This window comes from Scyliorhinus torazame, chromosome 18, assembly GCF_047496885.1.
Source record: "Scyliorhinus torazame isolate Kashiwa2021f chromosome 18, sScyTor2.1, whole genome shotgun sequence".
Taxonomy (NCBI): domain Eukaryota; kingdom Metazoa; phylum Chordata; class Chondrichthyes; order Carcharhiniformes; family Scyliorhinidae; genus Scyliorhinus; species Scyliorhinus torazame.
Window position 1 is genome coordinate 31,422,761 of NC_092724.1, and position 25,836 is coordinate 31,448,596.

The 25,836-nt window shown below is 46.0% G+C and overlaps 1 protein-coding gene across 4 annotated transcripts in view; it reads left to right on the top strand.

Moving 5' to 3' along the window:
- Window positions 1-764: 764 nt before the first annotated feature.
- mbd3a (methyl-CpG binding domain protein 3a) overlaps window positions 765-25,836 on the top strand; it is a 45,524-nt gene continuing 20,452 nt past the window's right edge. Inside the window, exons 1-3 of one of the 4 annotated variants that reach the window (XM_072482505.1) lie at window positions 765-1,059; window positions 24,520-24,621; window positions 25,405-25,564. In XM_072482505.1, the coding sequence (XP_072338606.1) occupies window positions 950-1,059; window positions 24,520-24,621; window positions 25,405-25,564 (372 nt within the window). In that variant the 5' untranslated portion in view covers window positions 765-949. The remainder of the gene's footprint in view (window positions 1,060-24,519; window positions 24,622-25,404; window positions 25,565-25,836) is intronic. The other 3 variants (XM_072482506.1, XM_072482507.1, XM_072482508.1) reach the window with 3 other exon arrangements.

Consider the following 25,836-nt stretch of genomic DNA (forward strand, 5'->3'; position numbering starts at 1 on the left):
AAGTGCCGCTTGCATGTAATGAAACCAAAGCCCCATCCACTTCGAAGAGCACGGAAGATCTTGTACCACTGTTCGAAGAAGAGTAAATTATCCCTGCTGCCCTGGCCAATATCCCTCAATCGCCATCACAAAACAGATTATCTGGTCATTGTCACTTTGCTGTGTGTGCGACCTTGCTGTGCGCAATTTGAGTGGCGCGTCCCCTATGTTATAATAGTGACAACACACAAAAGAAAAGTACTTTAACTGGCCATAAGGAAGCTTTGGGAGGACCTGTGGTAATGAAAGAGGGGCCGGATGACAATGCTAGCTTTTCTTTGTAACTCTTCTGAATAAAACTTTTCATTTGCACTCTTAACGAGAGACGGGCGAGTCAGATTGGAGACCAAGAGTTTAATTTGTCCCTGAGTTTGTTTCTTTTAGTATAATTAGTTGATCAACCTTAAAAGACCACCAGTTTGGAGAGGGAGGAAAATAAGGGTTTTTTGTGGGGGGGCACGTTTATGTCTGCATTAAAGAGTAGGTTTTAAATTGCAAACCGGGGCTTCCTGTCCCGCGCGTGCGTTTTTGAAGACCCAGGTGGTGCTGTCTCCACCAAGAGTGCTCGTCGCTTGTGTCAGGACCAGGGATGCATCAGCTGCAGTAGCGGCGGCGCTCTTTTCCCGGCGCGGAGGAGGAGGCAGGCCTCTGGTTGGTGAGAGTGAGGCGGTCGATTGTCTGTGCACGCGTGCGGAGTGTTTGCGGGGCGGGGCGGGAGGCGGCGGCAGCGCGTGCGCGAGGCAGGCGGTGAGAGGGGGGGAAGGAAAGGCCGGCGGCCCCGGGGTGGAAGCCAAGGATCCATCTTCCTCCCCCTCATCCACCACCATCTCCTCCCCGACCCTCTCTCCTCCCCACTCCCACCTTTTTTTTTGTTTAGGTCTTTGTCCACATCCAACCGGCAATCCTGGAGATGGAAAGGAAGCGTTTCGAGTGCTCGGCACTCCCCTCCGGCTGGAAGAGGGAAGAAGTGACTCGAAAGTCAGGCCTGTCGGCGGGGAAGAGCGACGTCTATTACTATAGGTGAGTGAGGGGAGGGGAAGGCCGCGGCCTAACGGTGGCGGGGAGAGGCAGCCCCAGCCTCTCCTCGGGGATGGGATTCCTCGGCCGTGGCTGTTTACTCCGCTTCCTCCCCCCAGCACTGGCCGTTTTTTTTGTGCACATTGTTCGGGCTTACTGTACCTCTTTCTGCCCTAGGCCAGAGTTACACCCCCAGCTCCGCCACTCAGCAGGCTTTAAACTTTACATCTCCGCGTTAGGTGCATATGTATATATATATATATATTCTTTTGTCTCGCGCTCGGTACCCGTTACAGTCAGCAATCGTGCCTCTGCAAACTTCACAACCTCACCCTGTTCTTGGGCTCGGTGTCTCACTCCAAATTGCACCTCCATTTACACACATACAGAACAATATGTACATTTAAAGAAAGAGAAACGTTTGACATGGACGATTCGGAAAGTTGCTTCCTCTGTTGGGGGAAAAGTACTTCGGTGGCAGCTGTATGTTTGCACCGTGGAGGGTTTTTTCTTTCTTTCTTTCCGTGCCCACTGGCACCGCAGGTCCCAGGGTGAAATCATCTCGAGTTGAAAACCGATTCATTCATGCATCGTCACTTTCTTCCTGTGTTGTACATTTCAGTAATGGCACCAGTCAGAGTAGCACCCAACCCACGTGGCTGCCAGACTCACTCTGTGCTCGGAGTCAAAACATAATGGCAGTCGTTTCTTATAGTAAAATAAATAAAACTTTTTCAAGAGGAGTTTTTAATTCTGTTTCTTCCAGATTTTTTTGTCTGATTTTGAATTTGCTGTTTTGATGGTAGGTGGAATCTGACAGTGCTGCTTTTAAGCATATGCAAACTGCCAAAGCTTTTTTAAAGAAAGTTGTGTATTTCCTGCTGGTCACGGTATTTTGCATACTTCCCTGTTTATGATGTAGAGAGATCTTTCTCGAGTAGGACCCTGCAGATCAGAGGCAACTGAATTCTTTGTGGTGGCCACTCTTGAAGTGAGTATAGACAGTGAATACTAGTAGGCTGATGATGAAGGGGTATCGCATCTTACATGATATCCAACTAAAGTTGCTGGATAGCAACCAGGAAAGGGAATCTCCGTCCAGTTTGCCTCCTCATGCCCCCACCAGAGTTCTGAAGTTAATAACACAGGAAAGTCCTTTCAACCATTTAATGCATTGACATGTATTTTGTATCGCCTCATGCAAGAGGTGGTGCCTAAGGAACTTGCTCAAAGTAGCTCCTTTGGGACTGGTTGAATAAATATTTGAGTTCTTCATTCATTTTTGGCAGGATGGGAACCAAATTGAAGGGTGAGGGGGTATGTGTTATGAGTTATGCAATTTAGCTGAGCCAGCAGTTTTTACCTAGTCTTCATTATTTGAAAAGTAAAAGGAATTGTGGGTTGTCACTTGTTGGTAGAAATAACCTAATTACACCAATTGTAGTAAACTAACTTTTTTTAACAACTGTTGCATCTATTCTGGACAATATTCATCACTTGCAACTTGTATCTCTGCTCACTGAAAGTGACATGGCTCTGCACATTTGTCCTCTGTTTAGGCTTACAATTGTCTCTGTATCTGCACAAGAAATGTAAGGATTTACGAGACTAGCCCAGTTGAAGATGTGCGTAAAGAATTTTCATTGTATCTGAGGGGGAAAGAAACTTGATGGAAATGAACATGAAAATAAAAATGCACTGTTGATGTAAAAATAGTGATAAGTCCCAAGACAAAGTTACTGTTTTAACTGCCACTCTATGCAAATTAAGACCATAAACTAAATTATGTAGAATATATTTCAATTTATATGCACATGAAATAGGAGTTGGAGTAGGGCCAGTAAACCCCTCAAGCCTGTTCCATCATTCCATCAGATCATGATAATCTTTTACTTCAGCAACACCTTTCAGCACTATCTCATTTTTCCTTAATTTCAATTAGCATTCAAAAATCTGTTGATGTCTGTCATGGATATATAGTGTGCATCCGCAGTTTGCTGAGGTGTAGTGTTCCATAGGTTCATAACCCTTTGACTGAAGGAGATTCTCCTTATCTCAGACTAACCTCTCGTTCTGGAATTGATCTTTAGTTCTCAATTGGGGGGGGGGGACGTCTTCCCAGCGTCCGCCATGTCAAGCCACTTAAGAATTTTATATGTTTCAATTAGATCCTCATTCGTTCTTCTAAACAGTAGAGAATATAGGCCTAGTCTACTCATTCTCTCCTCAGAGGACAATCCCCTCATCCCAGGAAGCAGTTCAGTGAACCTTCATTGCATTCCCTCTAAGGTAAACAATTCTAGTCCTACTCTCCTGGTTTGATATATTTTTAGTTATGTCAGATATACCAAAACTATACCACCATTATTTTTATAGTATCTAGCCTTGTTCTTTGCTATTATGAGTACACAACTTTGTACAGTGTTTTTTAAAAATCCAATTGTTATGAATATATATTATGAAGTTTTATCTACAGTAATCAGAACCCAATTGTGCACTTGAAATTACGGCTTAATCCAAAGCAAATTTCTTTGTTTAGCATCTTGCGTGTGCTGCTAGGGGTCGGACAGCCGTGTTACAGTCGGATTTATTTAGCCCCCAACTACAAAGGGGTACATAGATAGGTTATGTGAGTGGGCAAAAAAATGGCAGATTGAATATAATGGAAAATGAGAACTTGTACCCTTTAGCAGGAAGAATGGAAAGCAGTATACTACCAAAATGGACAGTAAGAGGTCTCCCTTTTAAGACTGGAGATGAGAGATTATAATTGCTGGTTCTTCGTCTGTGGAATTATTTTCTCCAGAGCAGTGGAGGCTGGGTCATTGAAATTATTCAGAGCTGAGTTAATAGATATTTGATTGACAGGAAAGTTATGGTTTGAGGGGGGCAGACCAGAAAGTGGGGTTGAGACCACAGATCAGCTATGATCATATTAAAAGATGAAGCAGACCTGAAGAATCAACTGGCCTACTCCTGATCCTAGGTCCAATGTTCCTATGAAACTCAATAATTCAGGATATTGTTATGCTGAATTGCAACGGTTTATGCCAATTTATTCCTAAATCCAGCAGCCATACAAAAATCTGTGTAGAAAATTGCAAACTGAATTTAAGACATAGAATTGAAAAGTAGGAAGTCTTTGATCTGAAAAGGGTTGATCAAAAGTCTTTGATCTGAAAAGAATTAAGAAATCTAATGGGAGACTCACCTGCATGGAAGTGATATAAAATGGTAGGATATTTAATTTGAGACTTCTGTTCGCCATCTGTAATGAGAACTTAACAACATGTATCTTCTGTTCTCACAGTAGAGGTGCACTTTATAAAATGAACTTGACTTCGTCTGCCAAACCAATTTTGTTTTCCACCATTCACAGAAATACGTAGCTTTCAGAAACTGGGGGAAATTGAAAATACATGATTGTGCTTTCCACAGATCTTGTGCGGCAAACACAAATTGAGCAGGAATCTCAGTGCAAATGTTGAGAGTGACTGCTGAGTCGGCATATATTACAATAGCTGTACAATTTGAAGGTTTATGAAATTATACATTTTTAATTGATGTGATCTTTGTCGGTTTATTCACGTTTGCCATTAAACCATTAGTTTGTGCAATGAATAAATTATAGGTCATGGGGATCAAATAAGCACTCCTAAAATAGTACATAGTTGTCGAGCAATAATATTGCTTTTACCACAGTGTGGTACTGTTGGTTCAACTAGCACCAGCAGATTTTCAGAGAACAGGATTTACATTATTTGTACAAACATCTATGCAACCTAGGATACTGAATTGAAAATATTTTAACCAGCGATCATTTACTCTGTTGCAGAAGTCAAGGAAATACCTGCTTGTGTAATCATTTGAATGATAACTGAGCAAAACAAGTTAGCTTCAATGAGGCAACAGAGATTTAAATAAGTTTGCCATGTGTAGCACAATATGCTGATTTGCCATTTATCTGCAATCCAAACCGTTCTTGAATTGGCAATTGTTTTTGTACTTTATGAAGTTGGTAATGAAGAGGCAGTAGCCAGGATTCTTCATGCTATTTCATTGTCATAACAACTGCAAAGTCATTTGAGAAGAATTGTCTTTTCCAGTACTTGCCAAACTTTTTCCACGCTGACCTGGCAATCCCATTGGGAGCCACGGCCCACCGTTTGGGAAGCCTGGTCTTTTCTCTTCAATGCCCCTGTTTTTGTAGCACGTGGAGTATATGGCTTTTCCTTGGGTGTATTTCCCAGACAGCACACCCTTATATCCTTGAAATAGCTAAATGGAGACTTCCGGTTGCGGCTATGCCTGGGTAGGTCACACAGTCGGCAGCTCCAGCCGAGAACGGACTTTTGGGCCCCTTTAAGGAGCTCCAGCGGCACTTGGACGATGATTCCCGGTGTGGGAAGGAAGCAGTGAGGTTCCCCCAGCACTGTATGGAGTGGACCAGGAGCGGAGCGGTCAAAAAAGTGGCACTAGAGAAGAGAGGAGAACGGGTGCGAAAAAGCAAGATGGCGGCGGGCGGGGACCAGGCAGTGTGGGCTCAGTGGTCTCGGGAGCAGCAGGAGTTTTTGAGAAGCTGCTTTGTGGAATTAAGTTGGAGATCCTGGCCCCTATGAAGGCGTCGATTGACAGACTGGTGGAGACCCAGAAGATGCAGGGGACGTCGATAAAGGAGGTGCAGCAGAAGGCCTCTGATAATGAGGATGAGATCCTGGGCCTGGCTGTCAAAGTGAAAGCGCACGAGGCGCTGCATAAAAAATGGCAGGAGAAGTTAGAGGACCTGGAGAATAGGCCGAGGAAGAACCTGCGGTTTCTGGGTCTCCCTGAGGGCGTGGACGGGTCGGATGCTGGGGCGTATATGGCTATGATGCTGAGTACGCTGATGGGTGCGAGAGCCTTCCTGAGGCCCCTGGAGCTGGATGAGGTGCACAGGGTCCTGCTGAGGGCGAATGAGCTGCCGAGGGCTCTGGTGGTGAGGTTCCACCGCTTCACCGACAGGGAGTGTGTCCTGCGATGGGTGAAGAATGAGCGGAGCAGTAGGTGGGAGAATGCCGAAATTCGCATCTATCAGGACTGGAGTGCAGAGCTGGCCAAGAAGCGGGCAGGGTTCAACCGGGCCAAGACAGTTCTCCGTGGAAAGGGGGTGAAGTTCGGACTGTTACAGCCGGCGCGGCTGTGGGTCACGTGCAGTACCATCACCATTATTTTGATACGCCGGATGAGGCGTGGACCTTTATCAAAAATGAGAAGTTGGACTCAAATTAATAGTTTGTAGCATGTTATGGGGGGGGGGGGGGGGGGTGCTGGGGAGTGGGCAATGTTTTTTCTTTATGTGGGCTTGTTTGGGGGGGGGAGGGGGGGTTGTGTGGCCCTGGGCCTTCAGGGATTGGGGTGAGGCTGCAGGTGGAAGGAGCTGCGCCACGGGGGGCAGAGGTGGCCCAGACAGGGAGCGTGGGCTTTTTCCCGTGAAAAGGGGGCGGGGCCCGAGGTGGGGCGGTACTGGCTTGGTGTCCACATTGTTGTAGAGGGGGGGGACTTTGGCCACCCCACTTTAGTGGGGGGAGGGCTGGAGACTTCGAGAGGGAATCCAATAGAGGGATCGGAGACAGAGGCGGGAGCGGCCGGGGTCAGCAGGAGTCCACTGACTTACGTGAGTGCAATTGGGGGGAGCAGGGGGGGGTTAAGCAGTTGCTTGGCCGGGGGAGGGGAGGGGGGGGGGGCGGAGAGAGAACTGGGTTGCTGCTGTGCTGACTGAGGGGGGAGTTGAAGGTAAGAGGGAGAGTCGGGTTGGGGAGCCTCTGCCTGGGGGGCTGGAGAGTGCAGGAGGCGCGGGCACGTGGCTTGCCTAAAAAAAGGAGATGGCTAGTCGGGGGGGAGGGGGGCTGATCACGTGGAACGTGAGAGGCTTGAATGGGCCGGTGAAGAGGGCCCGGGTGTTTGCGCACATAAAGGGGCTAAAGGCAGACATAGCCATGTTACAGGAGACGCACCTGAAGATCGTGGATCAGACCAGGCTGAGGAAGGGATTGGTGGGGCAGGTTTTTTACTCTGGGCTGGATGCGAAAAACAGGAGGGGTCGCAATCCTGGTGAGTAAGCAGGTGGCATTTGATGCGGTGGGTATTGTGGCGGATAAAGGGGGTCGATATGTGATGGTGAGTGGCAGGCTGCAGACGGCCCGGGTGGTGCTGGTGAATGTGTATGCCCCAAACTGGGACGATGTAGGGTTTGTGAAGCGGATGTCGAGTCCGATCCCGGATCTGGAGGCAGGTAATCTGATAATGGGGGGGGGGGGGCTTCAACACGCTACTGGACCTGTCACTAGATCGGTTGAGGGCGGCAGCGGCCAAGGTCCTGAGGGGGTTTATGGATCAGATGGGGGGGAGTGGATCCGTGGAGGTTTGCCAGGCCAAGGGCGAGGGAGTTCTTCTCCCATGTGCACAAGGCCTGCTTGCGAATAGACTTTTTTGCGGTAAGCGGGGCACTGATCCCGAGAGTGGAGGGGGCAGACTATTTGGCCATTGCGATTTCGGATCACGCCCCGCACTGGGTGGAGCTGGAGTTGGGGGGAGGAGCGGGGCCAGCGCCCGTTGTGGCGAATGGATGTGGGACTGCTGGCGGATGAGGACGTTTGTGGGCGGGTTCGGGGGTGCATCCAAAGATATGTGGAGGCCAATGATAATGGGGAGGTGTCGGTGAGTGTGGTCTGGGAGGCGCTGAAGGCAGTGGTCAGGGGGGAGCTAATTTCAATCGGGGCTCACAGGGAGAAGAGGGTGAGATTGGTGGGGGAGATACTGAGGGTGGATAGGAGATACGCGGAATCCCCCGAAGAGGGGCTGCCGATGGAGCGCTCCGGTTGAGTTCTACAGGAAGTTCTCGGAGCTGTTGGGCCCGTTGTTGCTGAGAACCTTTAATGAGGCAAAGGAAAAGGGAATCCTTCCCCCGACGATGTTGCAGGCTTTGATCTTGTTTATTCTCAAGCGGGATAAGGACCCGCTGCAGTCTGGCTCTTATAGGCCGATTTCGCTCCTCAATGTGGATGCCAAGCTGTTGGCAAAAATTTTGGCCACCAGGATTGAGGATTGTGTCCCAGGAGTGATACACGAGGACCAGGCGGGGTCTGTGAAGGATAGGCAGCTGAACACGAACGTGCGGAGGTTCCTGAATGTAATTATGATGCGCTTGGTGGTGGGGCAGAAGTGGTAGCGGCAATGGACGCGGAGACGGTCTTTGACCAGGTGGAGTGTAAGTACCTGTGGGAGGTGTTACCCAGATTTGGGATCTGGGAGGAGTTCATAGGGTGGGTTAAATTGCTGTACCAGGCCCCGGTGGCGAGTGTATCGATGAACCGGCTGCGGTCAGGGTATTTTAGGTTGTACCGTGGAACGTGCCCTTTGTCCCCCTGCTCTTTGCCCTGGCGATTGAGCCGCTGGCCATGGCGTTGAGGGAGTCCAGAAACTTGGGGGGGGGGGGGGGGGGGGAGGAGCACCGTGACTCACTATATGCAGATGACCTGCTGCTGTACATTGCGGATCCGGTGGAGGGGATGGGGGAGGTCATGCAGACCCTTGGGGAGTTTGGAGACTTCTCGGGATATAAGCTCAACGTGGGGAAGAGCAATCAGTTTGTGGTGCATGCGAGGGGCGAGGAAAAGAGGTTGGAGGAGCTACCACTCAAGATGGTGGAGAGGAGTTTTCGGTATTTGGGTATCCAGATGGCTAAGAGTTGGGGGGTCTGACATAAGCTCAATCTGGCACGGCTGGTGGTCCAGATGGAGGAGGACTTCAGGAGGTGGGACATGTTGCCACTCTCCCTGGCGGGTAGGGTGCAGTCCGTTAAGATGACGGTCCTCCCCAGGTTCCTGTTCGTCTTTCAGTGCCTGCCCATTCTCATCCCCAAGGCCTTCTTTAAGCGGGTAAACAGGAGCATTATGGGATTTGTGTAGGCAAATAAGACCCAGAGGGATAATGAGGCTGTTCTTGGAGCGCAGTCGGAGGAGGGGTGGGTTGGCACTGCTGAACCTGGGCAGCGAATGTGTCTATGATTCGGAAGTGGGTAATGGAGGGAGAGGGGGCGGCGTGGAAGAGGTTAGAGGCGGCGTCCTATATAGGTACTCGCCTGGGGGCACTGGTGACGGCACCATTGCCGCTTCTGCCGACGTGGAATACCACGAGCCCGGTGGTGGCGGTGACATTGAGGATTTGGGGGCAGTGGGGACGGCATAGGGGGGAGGTAGAGGCCTCTGTCTGGGCTCCGATACGGGACAACCATAGGTTCATTCCAGGAAGGAAAGCTGGCACCGGGCGGGAATTAAAAAGATGGGGGATTTATTCATCAATGGGACTTTTGCCAGTCTGAGGGCGCTGGAGGAGAAATTTGGGTTGCCACCGGGAAATGCCTTTAGGTATATGCAGGTTTGGGCGTTCGTGAGAAAGCAGGTAGGAGAATTCCCGCTGCTGCCTGCCCGAAGGATACAGGACAGGGTGGTTTCGGGCATGTGGGTCGGGGAGGGTAAGATATCGGAGATATACCAGGAGCTGCAGGAGGCGGAGGAAGCCTTGGTGGAGGACCTGAAGGGCAAGTGGGAGGAGGAGCTGGATGAGGGCCTGTGGGCTGACGCCCTGGGCAGTGTCAATTCCTCCTCATCTTGCGCTAGGCTCAGCCTGATCCAGTTTAAAGTGGTGCACAGGGCACATATGACAGGGGTGAGGATGAGTACGTTTTTTGCCGTGGAGGACAGGTGTGAGGTGTTCGGGGAGCCCAGCAAACCACGCCCATATGTTTTGGACATGCCCGGCGCTTACGGAATTTTGGAAGGGCTTCGCAAAGACTATGTCCAAGGTCTTGGATACTCGGGTAAAACCGAGCTGGAGGATAGCGATATTTGGGGTATCAGACGATCCGGGAGTGTAGGAGTCGAAAGAGGCCGGAGTTCTGGCCTTTGCCTCCTTGGTAACCCAGAGAAGGCTCTTCTTAATGTGGAGGGACGCAAAGCCCCCAAGCGTAGAGGCTTGGGTCAATGACATGGCAGGGTTTCTTAGGTTGGAGAAAATAAAGTTTGCCTTGCGAGAGTCCTTGCAGGGGTTCTCCGGGCGGTGGCAACTGTTCCTTGACTTTCTCGCGGAACGTTAGGTGGAGGTCAGCAGCAACCCGGGCGGGGGCTGATTTCTTCTTGTAAGGGGCGCATGCCCCATTTTGCTTTGAGATGGGTGTTAAATTGTTAATCGTTTAGAGGGTTAAGTTGTTTTTTGTTGGCATATTGCCCTGTTTTCTTTGTATTTTCCTTTTTGGAGTGTTTTGTAAAAATTACTGAAAAACCTTGAATAAAAACATTTATTTAAAAAAAAAAAAGAAATAGCTAAAAGTAATAATGATTCAACTACTTCTGTATGTTAGATTTTCAGAATTAAATCTGGAGGATTTTGAACATAAGTTTCATTTTCCTGAATCTGGCATTCAAAATCTTTTATAATGACTTGGATGAAAGGACCGTCTATATTGCAGCAAATTCGCTGATGATACAAAATATGTAAGAAAATAAATTATGCGGAGGAAACAGTCTGAGTTATGTGGAGAGGTTAAGTGAGTGGACAAAGGTCTGGCAAATGGAGTATAATTTGAGATCCACTTAAGCAGGAAGAATTGAAAAGTGGAATATTTAAATGGGGAGACTACAGAATTCTGTTGTACAGAGAAGGATAGGGGCACCTTTGTACATGAATCACAAAGTTAGCATGTCAATACAACAACTAAATTAGGAAGGCAAATTGAATGCTAGGGGGATTGAGTATAAAAATAGGGAAGTTATGCTACAGCTGTACAGGGCATTAGTGAGACCACACCTGGAGTTGTTTTGGGCGTCTTGAGGAGGAATATAATTGTGTTGGAAGCGGTTAAGAGAAGGTTCACGTGGCTCATTCCTGGGATGAAGAGATTATCTAATGAGGAAAGGTTGTGCCGGTTGGGTTTATATCCATTAGAGGAATGCAATGCATTCTTGAAACACACACGATTCTTAGGGGGCTTGACAGCATAGATGCAGGGTGGATGTTTCCTCTTGGGGAATCTAGAGCGAGGTTTAAAATAAGTTTATTTATATTTTAAAAAACAGTTTAAAAATAAGGGAACTCACATTTAAGGTGGTGAGAGTTTTTTCTCTGAAGGTTGTTAGTCTTGGAATTCTCTTTCCCAGTAAATAGAGGCTGGGCCATTGAATATATTCATGGCTGATTTACGGATTTTTGATTGACAAGGGAGTTGATGATTAAAGTTAAAGCCAGCATCAGATCAACCATTATCTTATTAATGGCAGAGCTGCCATTATGGAGAATTATAATGGGCTGAATGGATATATCAGTGTATCAAGATGAGTAGAATAGTTGAAAGGTTTGATGGTATTAGAGCAGGTTAATATGTCATTAGATGAGGTCTGAGTAAGATAGAATCATAGAATATACAGTGCAGAAGAGTAGAAGTTTAAAAATAAACTTAAATCAGGATTGGTATGCATATATGTGAACAGTAGTGAATCACTAGCTTTCGGAGCGCAGCCCCTTCATCGGGTGTGTAGAACATAGAACAATACAGCGCAGTACAGGCCCTTCGGCCCACGATGTTGCACCGAAACAAAAGCCATCTAACCTACACTATGCCATTGTCATCCATATGTTTATCCAATAAACTTTTAAATGCCCTCAATGTTGGCGAGTTCACTACTGTAGCAGGTAGGGCATTCCACGGCCTCACTACTCTTTGCGTAAAGAACCTACCTCTGACCTCTGTCCTATATCTATTACCCCTCAGTTTACGGCTATGTCCCCTCGTGCTAGCCATTTCCATCCGCGGGAGAAGGCTCTCACTGTCCACCCTATCCAACCCCCTGATCATTTTGTATGCCTCTGTTAAGTCTCCTCTTAACCACCTTCTCTCCAATGAAAACAACCTCAAGTCCATCAGCCTTTCCTCATAAGATTTTCCCTCCATACCAGGCAACATCCTGGTAAATCTCCTCTGCACCCGCTCCAAAGCCTCCACGTCCTTCCTATAATGCGGTGACCAGAACTGTACGCAATACTCCAAATGCGGCCGTACCAGAGTTCTGTACAGCTGCAACATGACCTCCCGACTCCGGAACTCAATCCCTCTACCAATAAAGGCCAACACTCCATAGGCCTTCTTCACAACCCTATCAACCTGGGTGGCAACTTTCAGGGATCTATGTACATGGACACCTAGATCCCTCTGCTCATCCACACTTTCAAGAACTTTACCATTAGCCAAATATTCTGCATTCCTGTTATTCCTTCCAAAGTGAATCACCTCACACTTCTCTACATTAAACTCCATTTGCCACCTCTCAGCCCAGCTCTGCAGCTTATCTATATCCCTCTGTAACCTGCTACATCCTTCCACACTATCGACAACACCACCAACTTTAGTATCGTCTGCAAATTTACTCACCCACCCTTCTGCGCCTTCCTCTAGGTCATTGATAAAAATGACAAACAGCAACGGCCCCAGAACAGATCCTTGTGGTACTCCACTTGTGACTGTACTCCATTCTGAACATTTCCCATCAACCACCACCCTCTGTCTTTCAGCTAGCCAATTTCTGATCCACATCTCTAAATCACCCTCAATCCGCAGCCTCCGTATTTTTTGCAATAGCCTACCGTGGGGAACCTTATCAAACGCTTTGCTGAAATCCATATACACCACATCAACTGCTCTACCCTCGTCTACCTGTTCAGTCACCTTCTCAAAGAACTCAATAAGGTTTGTGAGGCATGACCTACCCTTCACAAAGCCATGCTGACTATCCCTGATCATATTATTCCTATCTAGATGATTATAAATCTTGTCTCTTATAATCCCCTACAAGACTTTACCCACTACAGACGTGAGGCTCACCGGTCTATAGTTGCCGGGGTTGTCTCTGCTCCCCTTTTTGAACAAAGGGACCACATTTGCTGTCCTCCAGTCCTCTGGCACTATTCCTGTAGCCAATGATGACATAAAAATCAAAGCCAAAGGTCCAGCAATCTCTTCCCTGGCCTCCCAGAGAATCCTAGGATAAATCCCATCAGGTCCCGGGGACTTATCTATTTTCAGCCTGTCCAGAATTGCCAACACCTCTTCCCTACGTACCTCAATGCCATCTATTCTATTAGCCTGGGGCTCAGCATTCTCCTCCACAACATTATCTTTTTCCTGAGTGAATACTGACGAAAAATATTCATTTAGTATCTCGCCTATCTCTTCAGACTCCACACACAATTTCCCATCCCTATCCTTGACTGGTCCTACTCTTTCCCTAGTCATTCGCTTATTCCTGACGTACCTATAGAAAGCTTTTGGGTTTTCCTTGATCCTTCCTGCCAAATACTTCTCATGTCCCCTCCTTGCTCGTCTTAGCTCTCTCTTTAGATCCTTCCTCGCTACCTTGTAACTATCCATCGCCCCAACCGAAACTTCACACTTCATCTTCACATAGGCCTCCTTCTTCCTCTTAACAAGAGATTCCACTTCCTTGGTAAACCACGGTTCCCTCGCTCGACGCCTTCCTCCCTGTCTGACCGGTACATACTTATCAAGAACACGCAGTAGCTGATCCTTGAACAAGCCCCACTTATCCAGTGTGCCCAACACTTGCAGCCTACTTCTCCACCTTATCCCCCCCAAGTCACGTCTAATGGCATCATAATTGCCCTTCCCCCAGCTATAACTCTTGCCCTGCGGTGTATACTTATCCTTTTCCATCATTAATGTAAACGTCACCGAATTGTGGTCACTGTCCCCAAAGTGCTCTCCTACCTCCAAATCCAACACCTGGCCTGGTTCCACAACCACAACCCACCTCTCCACTCACCTGATGAAGGAGCTGCGCTCTGAAAGCTAGTGATTCAAAACAAACCTGTTTGGCTTTAACCTGGTGTTGTAAGACTTCTTACTGTGCCTACCCCAGTCTAACACCGGCATCTCCACATCATATATGTGAATGCAGTGTGTGTGGTAAGATTGGTGAACTATAGGCAAAGGTCGACAAAGGGAATTATATCATTGCTATTACAGACCTGTCTCAAAGAAGGTCAGGACTTGGTCTTAATTATTCCTGTATAAGGTATTTTCATAGAGTCATGGATGTTTACAGCATGGAAACAGGCCCTTGGGCCCAGCTTTCCCTGCCACCCAGTTTCTATCACTAAGCTAATCCCACTTGCCCACATTTGGCCCATGTAACGGTCTAACTGCTTTTTAAAAGACACAATCGTCCTGATTATTTTATAGACCTCTATAATTTCATCCCTAAATCTCTTACGCTCCAGGGGAAAAAATCCCAGTCTATCCAGCCTCTCGTTATAACTTGGGAGAGAGCGGAAAGGAAGAAAATGAGGTGGGGGAGAAAAGAAGAAAGAGAGAAAAGCAGTATTGATTAAAGATGACATTGCAGTACTGGAGGGAGAGGATGTTCCAGAGGGGTCAAGGACTGATTATTTTCTGGCGAGAGGTAAGAAATGAAAAAGGTAGAATAACATTGCTTGGTGTAGTATATAGATCACCAACTAGTGGAAGGAATGTAGAGAAACAAGTTTGCAAAGAACTTGCAGGGGTGCAAGAATTATAAAGAATTATGATGGTGGACTTCAATTATCCAAATATAGATAGGGATAGTGCAAAGCGACAAGAAGACCAGAGTTCTTAGAATGTATTCAAGATCATTTTGTGCAGCAGTATGTTTCCAGTCAATGAGTTGGCCCAAGTGGGAGAGCATTTGGGGAACAGGAAGGGCGGCATGTGGTGCAGTGGTTAGCACTGAGACTGCAGCGCTGAGGACCCGTGTTCGAATCCTGGCCCTGGGTCACTGTCCGTGTCGAGTTTGCACATTCTCCCATGTCTGCGTGGGTTTCACCCCCACAATCCAAAAGATGTGCAGGTTAGGTGGATTGGCCACACTAAGATTACCCCTTAATTGGAGAAAAAATAATTGGGTACTCTAAATTTAAAAAAAAAAAAAAAATGGTGAACAGGGACCTTGTTTCACAAGGTGTAGGTTGGCCCAGGAAAAGGACAAGGAGCAATGCAGAGCAGGAATAATCAATTGCGGAAAGCCAACTTCGGTGGGATGAGAGTGCAACTGCGTCAAGTGAGTTGGCAGCAAATGTTGGCAGAAAAGATGGTGACTGAACAATGGGCCACCTTCAAAGAAAATGTATTGCAGGCAACGCTAAGGTAAGTGATTTTTACTCATTTTTACTTTTATTACCTTTTCAAATTGTGTGTGGGGAGAGGGGGGGGGGGCAACTGAAGTGACATCACAGAAAAGCTGTGACCTGAGTGGCTAGTTGGGAATCTACACTAAATTAAAAAAATTAAGCATTTGTAACTAATTAAACATAATTACTTAATTATAATTTAAACGGGTATCTAAGCCAGAGATCGGCGAGTACTATATTTAGCTTTCACATTTATAGTAGAAATCTAGTGCTAGGAAACAGATAAACTTATAATTTTAATTTACTAATTAATTGGCGCAATGTCAGTTCGAGGGGTGCAGTGCTCTGACTGTGAGATGTGGCAGGTCCGGGCGGCTTCCAGCGTCCCGGATGGCTCCATTTGCAGAAAGTGCACCCAACTGGAGCTCCTCACAGACCGCATGGTTCGGTTGGAGCAGCAATTGGATGCACTTAGGAGCATGCAGGTGGCGGAAAGCATCATAGATCGCAGTTATATAAATGTGGTCACACCCAAGGTGCAGGCAGAGAAATGGGTGACCACCAGAAAGGGCAGGCAGTCAGTGCAGGATTACCCTGTGGTTGTCCCCCTCTCGAACAGGTATACCCCTTTGGATACTGTCGGGGGGGGATCGCCTATCAGGGGAAAACAACAGCAGCCAGAGCAGTGGCAACACGGCTGGCTCTGATGTTCAGAAGGGAGGGTCAAAGCGCAGAAGAGCAATAGTAATAGGGGACTCTAGTCAGGGGCACAGATAGGCGCTTCTGTGGACGTGAAAGAGACTCCAGGATGGTATGTTGCCTCCCTGGTGCCAGGGTCCAGGATGTCTCCGAACGGGTAGAGGGCATCCTGAAGGGGGAAGGCAAACAGGCAGAGGTCGTTGTACATATTGGTACCAACGACATAAGCAGGAAGGGGCATGAGGTCCTGCAGCAGGAGTTCAGGGAGCTAGGCAGAAAGTTAAAAGACAGGACTTCTAGGGTTGTAATCTCGGGATTACTCCCTGTGCCACGTGCCAGTGAGGCTAGAAATAGGAAGATAGAGCAGCTAAACACGTGGCTAAACAGCTGGTGTAGGAGGGAGGGTTTCCGTTATCTGGACCACTGGGAGCTCTTCCAGGGCAGGTGTGACCTACATAAGAAGGACGGGTTGCATCTAAACTGGAGAGGCATAAATATCCTGGCCGCGAGGTTTGCTAGTGTCACTCGGGAGGGTTTAAACTAGTATGGCAGGGGGGTGGGCACGGGGGCAATAGGTCAGAAGGTGAGAGCATTGAGGGAGAACTAGGGAATAGGGACAGTGTGGCTCTGAGGCAGAGCAGACAGGGAGAAGTTGCTGAACACAGCGGGTCTGGTGGCCTGAAGTGCATATGTTTTAATGCAAGAAGTATTACGGGTAAGGCAGATGAACTTAGAGCTTGGATTAGTACTTGGAACTATGATGTCGTTGCCATTACAGAAGACCTGGTTGAGGGAAGGGCAGGATTGGCAGCTAAACGTTCCAGGATTTAGATGTTTCAGGCGGGATAGAGGGGGATGTAAAAGGGGTGGCGGAGTTGCGCTACTGGTTAGGGAGAATATCACAGCTGTACTGCGGGAGGACACCTCAGAGGGCAGTGAGGCTATATGGGTAGAGATCAGGAATAAGAAGGGTGCAGTCACAATGTTGGGGGTTTACTACAGGCCTCCCAACAGCCAGCGGGAGATAGAGGAGCAGATAGGTAGACAGATTTTGGAAAAGAGTAAAAACAACAGGGTTGTTGTGATGGGAGACTTCAACTTCCCCAATATTGACTGGGACTCACTTAGTGCCAGGGACTTAGATGGGGCAGTGTTTGTAAGGAGCATCCAGGACAGGAGGGCTTCTTAAAACAATATGTAGACAGTCCAACTAGGGAAGGAGCGGTACTGGACCTGGTATTGGGGAATGAGCCTGGCCAGGTGGTAGAAGTTTCAGTAGGGGAGCATTTCGGGAACAGTGACCACAATTCAGTAAGTTTTAAAGTGCTGGTGGACAAGGATAAGAGTGGTCCTAGGATGAATGTGCTAAATTGGGGGAAGGCTAATTATAACAATATTAGGCGGGAACTGAAGAACCTAGATTGGGGGCGGATGTTTGAGGGCAAATCAACATCTGACCTGTGGGAGGCTTTCAAATGTCAGTTGAAAGGAATTCAGGACCGGCATGTTCCTGTGAGGAAGAAGGATAAATACGGCAATTTTCGGGAACCTTGGATAACGAGAAATATTGTAGGCCTCGTCAAAAAGAAAAAGGAGGCATTTGTCAGGGCTAAAAGGCTGGGAACAGACTAAGCCTGTGTGGAATATAAGGAAAGTAGGAAGGAAGTTAAGGAGGGCTAGAAGGGGTCACGAAAAGTCATTGGCAAATAGGGTTAAGGAAAATCCCAAGGCTTTTTACACGTACATAAAAAGCAAGAGGGTAGACAGGGAAAGGGTTGGCCCATTGAAGGATAGGCAAGGGAATCTATGTGTGGAGCCAGAGGAAATGGTGAGGTACTAAATGAATACTTTGCATCAGTATTCACCAAAGAGGAGGAATTGGTAGATGTTGCGTCTGGAGAAGGGTGTGTAGATAGCCTGGGTCACATTGAGATCCAAAAAGACGAGGCGTCTTAAAAAATATTAAGGTAGATAAGTCCCCAGGGCCTGATGGGATCTACCCCAGAATACTGAAGGAGGCTGGAGAGGAAATTGCTGAGGCCTTGACAGAAATCTTTGGATCCTCACTGTCTTCAGGTGATGTCCCGGAGGACTGGAGAATAGCCAATGTTGTTCCTCTGTTTAAGAAGGGTAGCAAGGATAATCCAGGGAACTACAGGCCGGAGGGCCTTACTTCAGTGGTAGGGAAATTACTGGAGAGAATTCTTCGAGACAGGATCTACTCCCATTTGGAAGCAAATGGACGTATTAGTGAGAGGCAGCATGGTTTTGTGAAGGGGAGGTCGTGTCTCACTAACTTGATAGAGTTTTTCGAGGAGGTCACAAAGATGATTGATACAGGTAGGGCAGTGGATGTTGTCTATATGGACTTCAGTAAGGCCTTTGACAAGGTCCCTCATGGTAGACTCGTACAAAAGGTGAAGTCACACGGGATCAGGGGTGAGCTGGCAAGGTGGATACAGAACTGGCTAGGTCATAGAAGGCAGAGAGTGGCAATGGAAGGATGCTTTTCTAATTGGAGGGCTGTGACCAGTGGTGTTCCGCAGGGATCAGTGCTGGGACCTTTGCTGTTTGTAGTATATATAAATGATTTGGAGGAAAATGTAACTGGTCTGATTAGTAAGTTTGCAGACGACACAAAGGTTGGTGGAATTGCGGATAGCGGTGAGGACTGTCAGAGGATGCAGCAGGATTTAGATTGTTTGGAGACGTGGGCGGAGAGATGGCAGATGGAGTTTAATCCGGACAAATGTGAGGTAGTGCATTTTGGAAGGTCTAATGCAGGTAGGGAATATACAGTGAATGGTAGAACCCTCAAGAGTATTGAAAGTCAGAGAGATCTAGGAGTACAGGTCCACAGGTCACTGAAAGGGGCAACATAGGTGGAGAAGGTAGTCAAGAAGGCATACGGCATGCTTGCCTTCATTGGCCGGGGCATTGAGTATAAGAATTGGCAAGTCATGTTGCAGCTGTATAGAACCTTAGTTAGGCCACACTTGGAGTATAGTGTTCAATTCTGGTCGCCACACTACCAGAAGGATGTGGAGGCTTTAGAGAGGGTGCAGAAGAGATTTACCAGAATGTTGCCTGGTATGGAGGGCATTAGCTATGAGGAGCGGTTGAATAAACTCGGTTTGTTCTCACTGGAACGAAGGAGGTTGAGGGGCGACCTGATAGAGGTCTACAAAATTATGAGGGGCATAGACAGAGTGGATAGTCAGAGACTTTTCCCCGGGGTAGAGGGGTCAATTACTAGGGGGCATAGGTTTAAGGTGAGAGGGGCAAGGTTTAGAGTAGATGTACGAGGCAAGTTTTTTACGCAGAGGGTAGTGGGTGCCTGGAACTCGCTACCGGAGGAGGTGGTGGAAGCAGGGACGATAGTGACATTTAAGGGGCATCTTGACAAATACATGAATAGGATGGGAATAGAGGGATACGGACCCAGGAAGTGTAGAAGATTGTAGTTTAGTCGGGCAGCATGGTCGGCACGGGCTTGGAGGGCCGAAGGGCCTGTTCCTGTGCTGTACATTTCTTTGTTCTTTGTATATTCCCTCGAAGGGGAAAAGTAGGACAAATTAATCTAGAGCACCCTGGATGCTGAGAGAGATAGAGGTAAAGATGAAAAGGAAGAAGTGCGTGTACAGCAGATGCCGGGTAGAAAATGCAATGGAGACGAAGGAGAAAATGCTGGAAAATCTCAGCAGGTCTGGCAGCATCTGTAGGGAGAGAAAAGAGCTAACTATTCGAGTCCAATGATTCTTTGTCAAAGCTAACAGTCAGAGAATATGGGGAATATTTATACTGTGGAGTGAGAATGAAAGATGAGTCATAGCCACAGAAACCCAGGGAAATGGGGTGCTAATAGCCACAGAAACAAAGGGGAAAGAGTTCTAATGGCAGTCCCCAGAGAGAACAAAAGATGTGAAAGGCCAAACAGCAGAGAAACTAACATCAGAGGTTAAACTGACAGATGGAGATGTGGGGGGAGGGGAAGGGGGAAGCGAAGGGGTAAGGAAAGGTGGATAAGTTTGAGGGGGGTAGGGGTTACATATATATGAAGAAAGTCAAAGAAAGAAATGGTAAGAGACAGTTGAAATGAAATGGGATGAAAACAAATGGGTCTAGGTGGGGTAGAGCTAATCATCTGAAGTTGTTGAATTCAATGTTGAGACCGGAAGGCTGTAGCGTGCCTAACCAGAAGATGAGATGTTGTTCCTCCAGTTTGCGTTGAGCTTCACTGGAACATTGCAGCAGACCAAGGACAGACATGTGGGCATGGGAACAGGGTCTTTTGTTAAAATGGCAAGCAACGGGAAGGTCAGGGACCTGAATGCACACAGACCGAAGGTGCTCAGCAAAGCGATCACAGAGTCTGCGTTTGGTCTCTCTGATATAGAGGAGACCACTTTGGGAGCAGCGAATGCAATAGACCAGATTGGAAGAGGTGCAAGTGAAACGCTGCTAAACCTGACACTTCTGCGATTGCATGGGAAGGTGCCATGGGTGATGGGAGAGGTACTGGGTATGGTGGAGGAGTGGACTAGATTATCTCAGAGGGAACAGTCTCTGCGGAATGCTGAAAGAGGGAGTGAAGGGAAGATGTGTTAGGTGGTGGCATCATGCTGAAGTTGGCGAAAATGGCGGAGTATTATGCTTTGCATACGGAGGTTGGTGGGATGAAATGCGAGGACGAGGGGGACTCTATCAAGCAAGGAAAGAGCATGAAATAACATAAAACTGGAGGTCTGCTATAAGCATATAAATAATAAAAGGGTGATAAAAGAAAGATTAGAATTGATATCCGGGATGGTAGGCGCAGTGACGAGCAATGCTGCCTCATGGTGCTGAGGACCTGGACCACTCCATGTTGAGTATGCACATTCTCCCCGTTTTTGCGTGGGTCTCCTCCTCTTTTTCTCTCTCTCTCTTTCTCCCCACACCACCACACACAAGACACAGATGTGCAGGCAAGGTGGATTGGTCACGCTAAATTGCCCTTTAATTGGATAAAACAATTGGGTACATATTATAAAAGAAGAGTTCATCAGGGATTTGCATGCGGAAATAGCAGAGGTATTAAATAAATACTTTGCATCTTTACAAAGGAAGAACAGACAGAGGTGAGAGGTGTTGGTAACTGGTGCACTCAAGGAATTTATTGTTGAGAAGTTAGAAAGGCTATCTTAACATGCCAGGACCGGATGAGATGCATCCGAGGGTATTGACAGAAGGGAGTAGAAATTGCAGAGGCAATGGTGTTCGTTTTCCAGTCTTCCTTGGCACAGGGGGAGTACAAATGATGTGTGGATGGATTTTTCCCCCAGAGGGTGGTTGGAGTCTGGAACAAACTTCCTGAGAAGATTGTGGAGGCAGTTTGATCGATGTATTCAAAAGGAAATTAGATTGCTATCTGAAAAGAGAATGCGCAAGGTTACAGGGATAAGGAGCGGGGCGGGACTAGGTCAAATGCTCCTTCAGGGAGTCAAAGCAGAGTCAGTGGACCAAATGACCTCCTGCACTGTAAAGATTTGAGTCTGTTTCTTACTATTTCTTACGATCATATGAAAAAATTCACTTGATACTACCCAAAGGATAGCTCTGTGCTGTTAAATTGGATACAGCCTAAGATCATCTTGCCCATTAATTTAAATACTTCTGTGATATGGCCTGTATTTACTATAATATTGTTGTAACTGACTTAATCCAATATGGAAATGGCCCATTTCTCTAATTTTTTTTGTTTTTTGAAAATCTTTTTATTGGCTTTTCTCATATTTATAAACAGTTGTTACTTATATACATTACATTTTTTTTGTCTGCGCTAATTTGCTTTATTTTACAGAGATATTTGCTTTGTCCTTCATTTGACTAACTGTACGTACATTTTGCTGCCCTCTGGATCGGTCTTATGATATCCCCGCCCCCTATTGGTTTCAGCACCCATTCTCCTCCTCTGGCCTCTAACAGGTTTTCCATTTTCTAATGAGAGCAAACAATTTGTACACTGTAAGGTCCTTCAACCACAATGAAATGAATGACCAGTGGACCTGTTTTGGTGGTAATGTTGGTTGAAGAATGAATGTCGACTGGCACTGGAGAGGTTCTCCTCCAATAGTAAATCCTGCCTAAACAGGCAGATGGTGCTCCGTTTTAACAACAAATCTACTTCAAAGGATAACACAATTAACAATTCACCATTTCCTCAATATTGCATGGTAATAGGTTGAAATTCCATGCAATGGATTGAAAATTAAACCCTCTGATTTTGCGATTAAATGCTCCCACTGAACTAAATGACCGTTATTAGATAATGAAGGGTGAGGTGATCTGCCCTAAGGAATTTATTGTTGAGAAGGAGAAGTTAGGCTATCTTAACATGCCAGGACCGGTTGAGATGACCGTATTCCAAATACGTATTGGTGCATTTGAACAACGTGGTACAAAGGTTTCATTACAGTAAATGGAAAAAAATGATATTTAATAATCATCTTTCCTTGTCCAATATTGTTCAGATTATCCTATTTCTTTTTGTAAATATAAATCCTTTTTTTGTCAATTAAGGGGCAATTTAGTGTGGCCAATCCACCTACCCTGCACATCTTTTGGTTGTGGGGGTGAGACCCACGCAGACACAGAATGTGCATACTCCACACGGACAGTGATCCGGGGCCGGGATCGAACTCGGGGCTGAGGCAGCAGTGCTCACCATTGTGCTATTTTGCCTCCCTCCAATTATCCTAGTTCTGTGAGGAAGTAAATGGTCTCCTACTTGTATTTCAAATGAATTTTCTTTGACTTTTAAGTGATTCCTGTCTTCTCTCATTTTGTAAACTCTGCTATACCCTATTAACATTTTCTGAGCCAACTTAAATGTTCAGCTCACAAAATCTATATTTTGCCCCATTTTTCTCTCCTATAATGCAGAATTGGCACATTTTTCCTGTCAGTGGTTGTATGGCAGTGATCAAGTATGCAATTTGGTGTGATTAGTCTCTGATGACAAAAGGTCATTGTACTTTTGATTATTTACTTCTGCTTTGTAGTAATTGGGGGAGGGGGAGAAGTATGTCATTGGTTTCTTTTCCCAGTTAAAGGGCAATTTTTGCATGACCAATCCACGTAGCCTGCACATCTTTTGGGTTGTGGGGGTGAGACCCATGCAGACATGGGGAGAATATACAAACTCCAAACAGTCAGTGACCCAGGGCTGGGAGCGAACCTCGGTCCTCGGTGCTGTGAGGCAGCTGTGCTAACCACTGTGCCACAGTGCCGCCCTAAGTATGTCGTAATTATAAACACAAATCAAAATCCATATGTTTGAATTGGTGTTGGTACATGTATATGTGTCCTGTATTACATCCTGGAATCATTCTTGGACCAGATTTTGTAGTTATAAAGCAGGAATAAAAAGCTCTTGTTCAGTTTGTATATGTTTTAGTGATATATCAGTTTCTGTTGTTTTATTGTCTTCCTCATGGCTCAAGCTAATTTATGAAAAATCTCTCACAAAATATTTAAGTTTCCTGTATAAGAACGCTAAAATAGCATTTTGCAATAATGATTAAACTAAGATTGTTTTGCGCCTGTACACTTTCATTTAGCATACCCCTAAAAGGGATAGGGTTTGGGGGGGGGGAATGGGTAGAGGGATTGTAAGAAACCACAAGCTCTCAGAAGGAGTTATTGTTCATCCTAGGGCACGTCCATAGTAATAACAAAATATAACTTTTATGAATATTTTGTGAGCCACTTATTGACTTAATTTGCATTTATAGTACCTTCAACATAGTAAAATGTTATGTGCTTTGATTTTTTACAATTTATATATTTAGAGGTGTTTATCAACTGTCTGAAAGAATTATTTTCCCAGAATCTGTTCATTATCTCTGGGGAGATTGCTTCAAAAATGTTTTCTCGTGCTCGCTCGCTCTCTCGCTCGCTCTCTCTCAACTCCCTTCTCGTCTTATTCCGCTGCTGTTAAAACTTCAGGACTTTGTATCAATGATTGCAACTTCTAAAAGATCTTTGTGTGAATTGAAAACTAAAAGTTGTTGCAAATTAAAAACAAGAATAGCAGCGCAGAATCAGTTATGATTAATTTATTCCATTAGACAATTTCTTGCCCATTTTGTCATCAGTAAGTACTACTCAGCATTGAAAGTCTCGCCGAGACAATGGTAGTGTATGGTTGAAAATTCAAAGCCATGCCCCTCTGATATGCATATGTTGGTCTCATCTTGAGATTTGAAATTTATGGTGAGTAGGAAGCCCAAATGCTCCATCCTGGAACTATGATCTGTACAGATCTTAAATATTAAATACACTTAGGCTGATTGGTTGAAAGTAATATTTCCAGAAAAAGCAACGTTCAATTATACATATTTATCATTTAAATTACTACGAGACCAATCCCTTGCTGTCTAAAGTGCTATCATTCTGAAGTTCTGCAATGATCTCAGTGAAGGTGATGGGGTGGGAAGAATTCAAAATGCTTAATTATGTTCCATTTCCATCCCCTCTTTTAAATTGTGTTTCTCCCCTCTTGTTTAGGTTGCCTGTCCATCATCACGCACCATTCCCTGGCCAAGAAGAGAGGCAGGTGATCTGCTACCAGGCCTCTGCCAATGTAGCTCTTGAGCTGTCCACTAGGAGGTGCGTGAGAGTCCTTTTTCTTCCCCATGGGGAAGCGTGTGACACCTTCTCCTTCTCTAGCGTGATTGAGATCAGGAGATTGGTATGTGGGGATCATGGGTCCAAACGACTAACACTGTAGAAGTTCTAGAGTTTCTGGGACTATGTAAATGTTGTTACAAATTTAATTTCCTTGATTTTTCAGCTTTATTATTTTCCCTTGAAGTCTCCCTGCACAGGCACCTTTCCTGGCTGAGAAAATGTTGTGGTACTCTACTTCCAGACCTCTGCCAATGCTACTGTTAAACCAGCAGCTTGGAGGTTTTTGAGAATAGTCTGAAACAATTGCACTTTCTTCTCCTCTCCCCTTCCTTTGGTGAAGCTCCTGTCCTTCTTTTGCATGGCTGTGCTCTGCATCTTGTGTGGAAAACTGAGTATCCAAAATGTGTTACTATGCCATGCCAAAAGGTTAATTATTAGTGATGTCCACTAGTGTAGATTCTACATGGTTTCTTGGATTGTCATGACTAACCCCCTAATTTTAAACTGAAAAGTAAATAAAAATATGATCATAATGCCATTCGATGAGCAAGTGGTTTTCATACTAGATTGCTGTTTAGTTGACTGTTATCTGTGACCGTGTAGAATGATGGTTTCAATAGCATGTCCAAAGTTCTTGTAGCGTATGTGCCATGTTAATTGGTAGATTTTAGTTGCTGTGAAAGTATAAGTTTTTTGAAAACAATTTTGCGATGTTTTATAAAATGCAATAAGAGCCATTTCTTTTTGTTTGCATCACTTTAGCCCAAGTGGAAAGAAGTTCAGAAGCAAGCCACAGCTTGCGCGGTACCTGGGGAACTCTATGGATCTGAGCAGTTTTGATTTTCGAACAGGGAAAATGCTGATCAGCAAACTGAACAAGAACAGACAAAGGCTACGCTTCGACTCTGCCAACCAGGTCAAGGTATTTGAGATTTCAACATTTTCACCAGTTTATTGCATTGCACAATGATTTGAAGAATCATCCGTGTGCCCTTATCTTAATTCCCGATAGAAATTTCTATCAACTCAATTGGCTTTTATATATCTAAGATTGAAAGCAAAACCGACTCCACCGTTTGTCTGTCCATGCTCCAGTCATATTATGCATGCTCAGCAGAGTAGATGAAATTGCTCTACAAATCTGAGTGTTTTCACTTATTTGAGTTTGGAATGCCAATGAAAGCCTTGGAGACC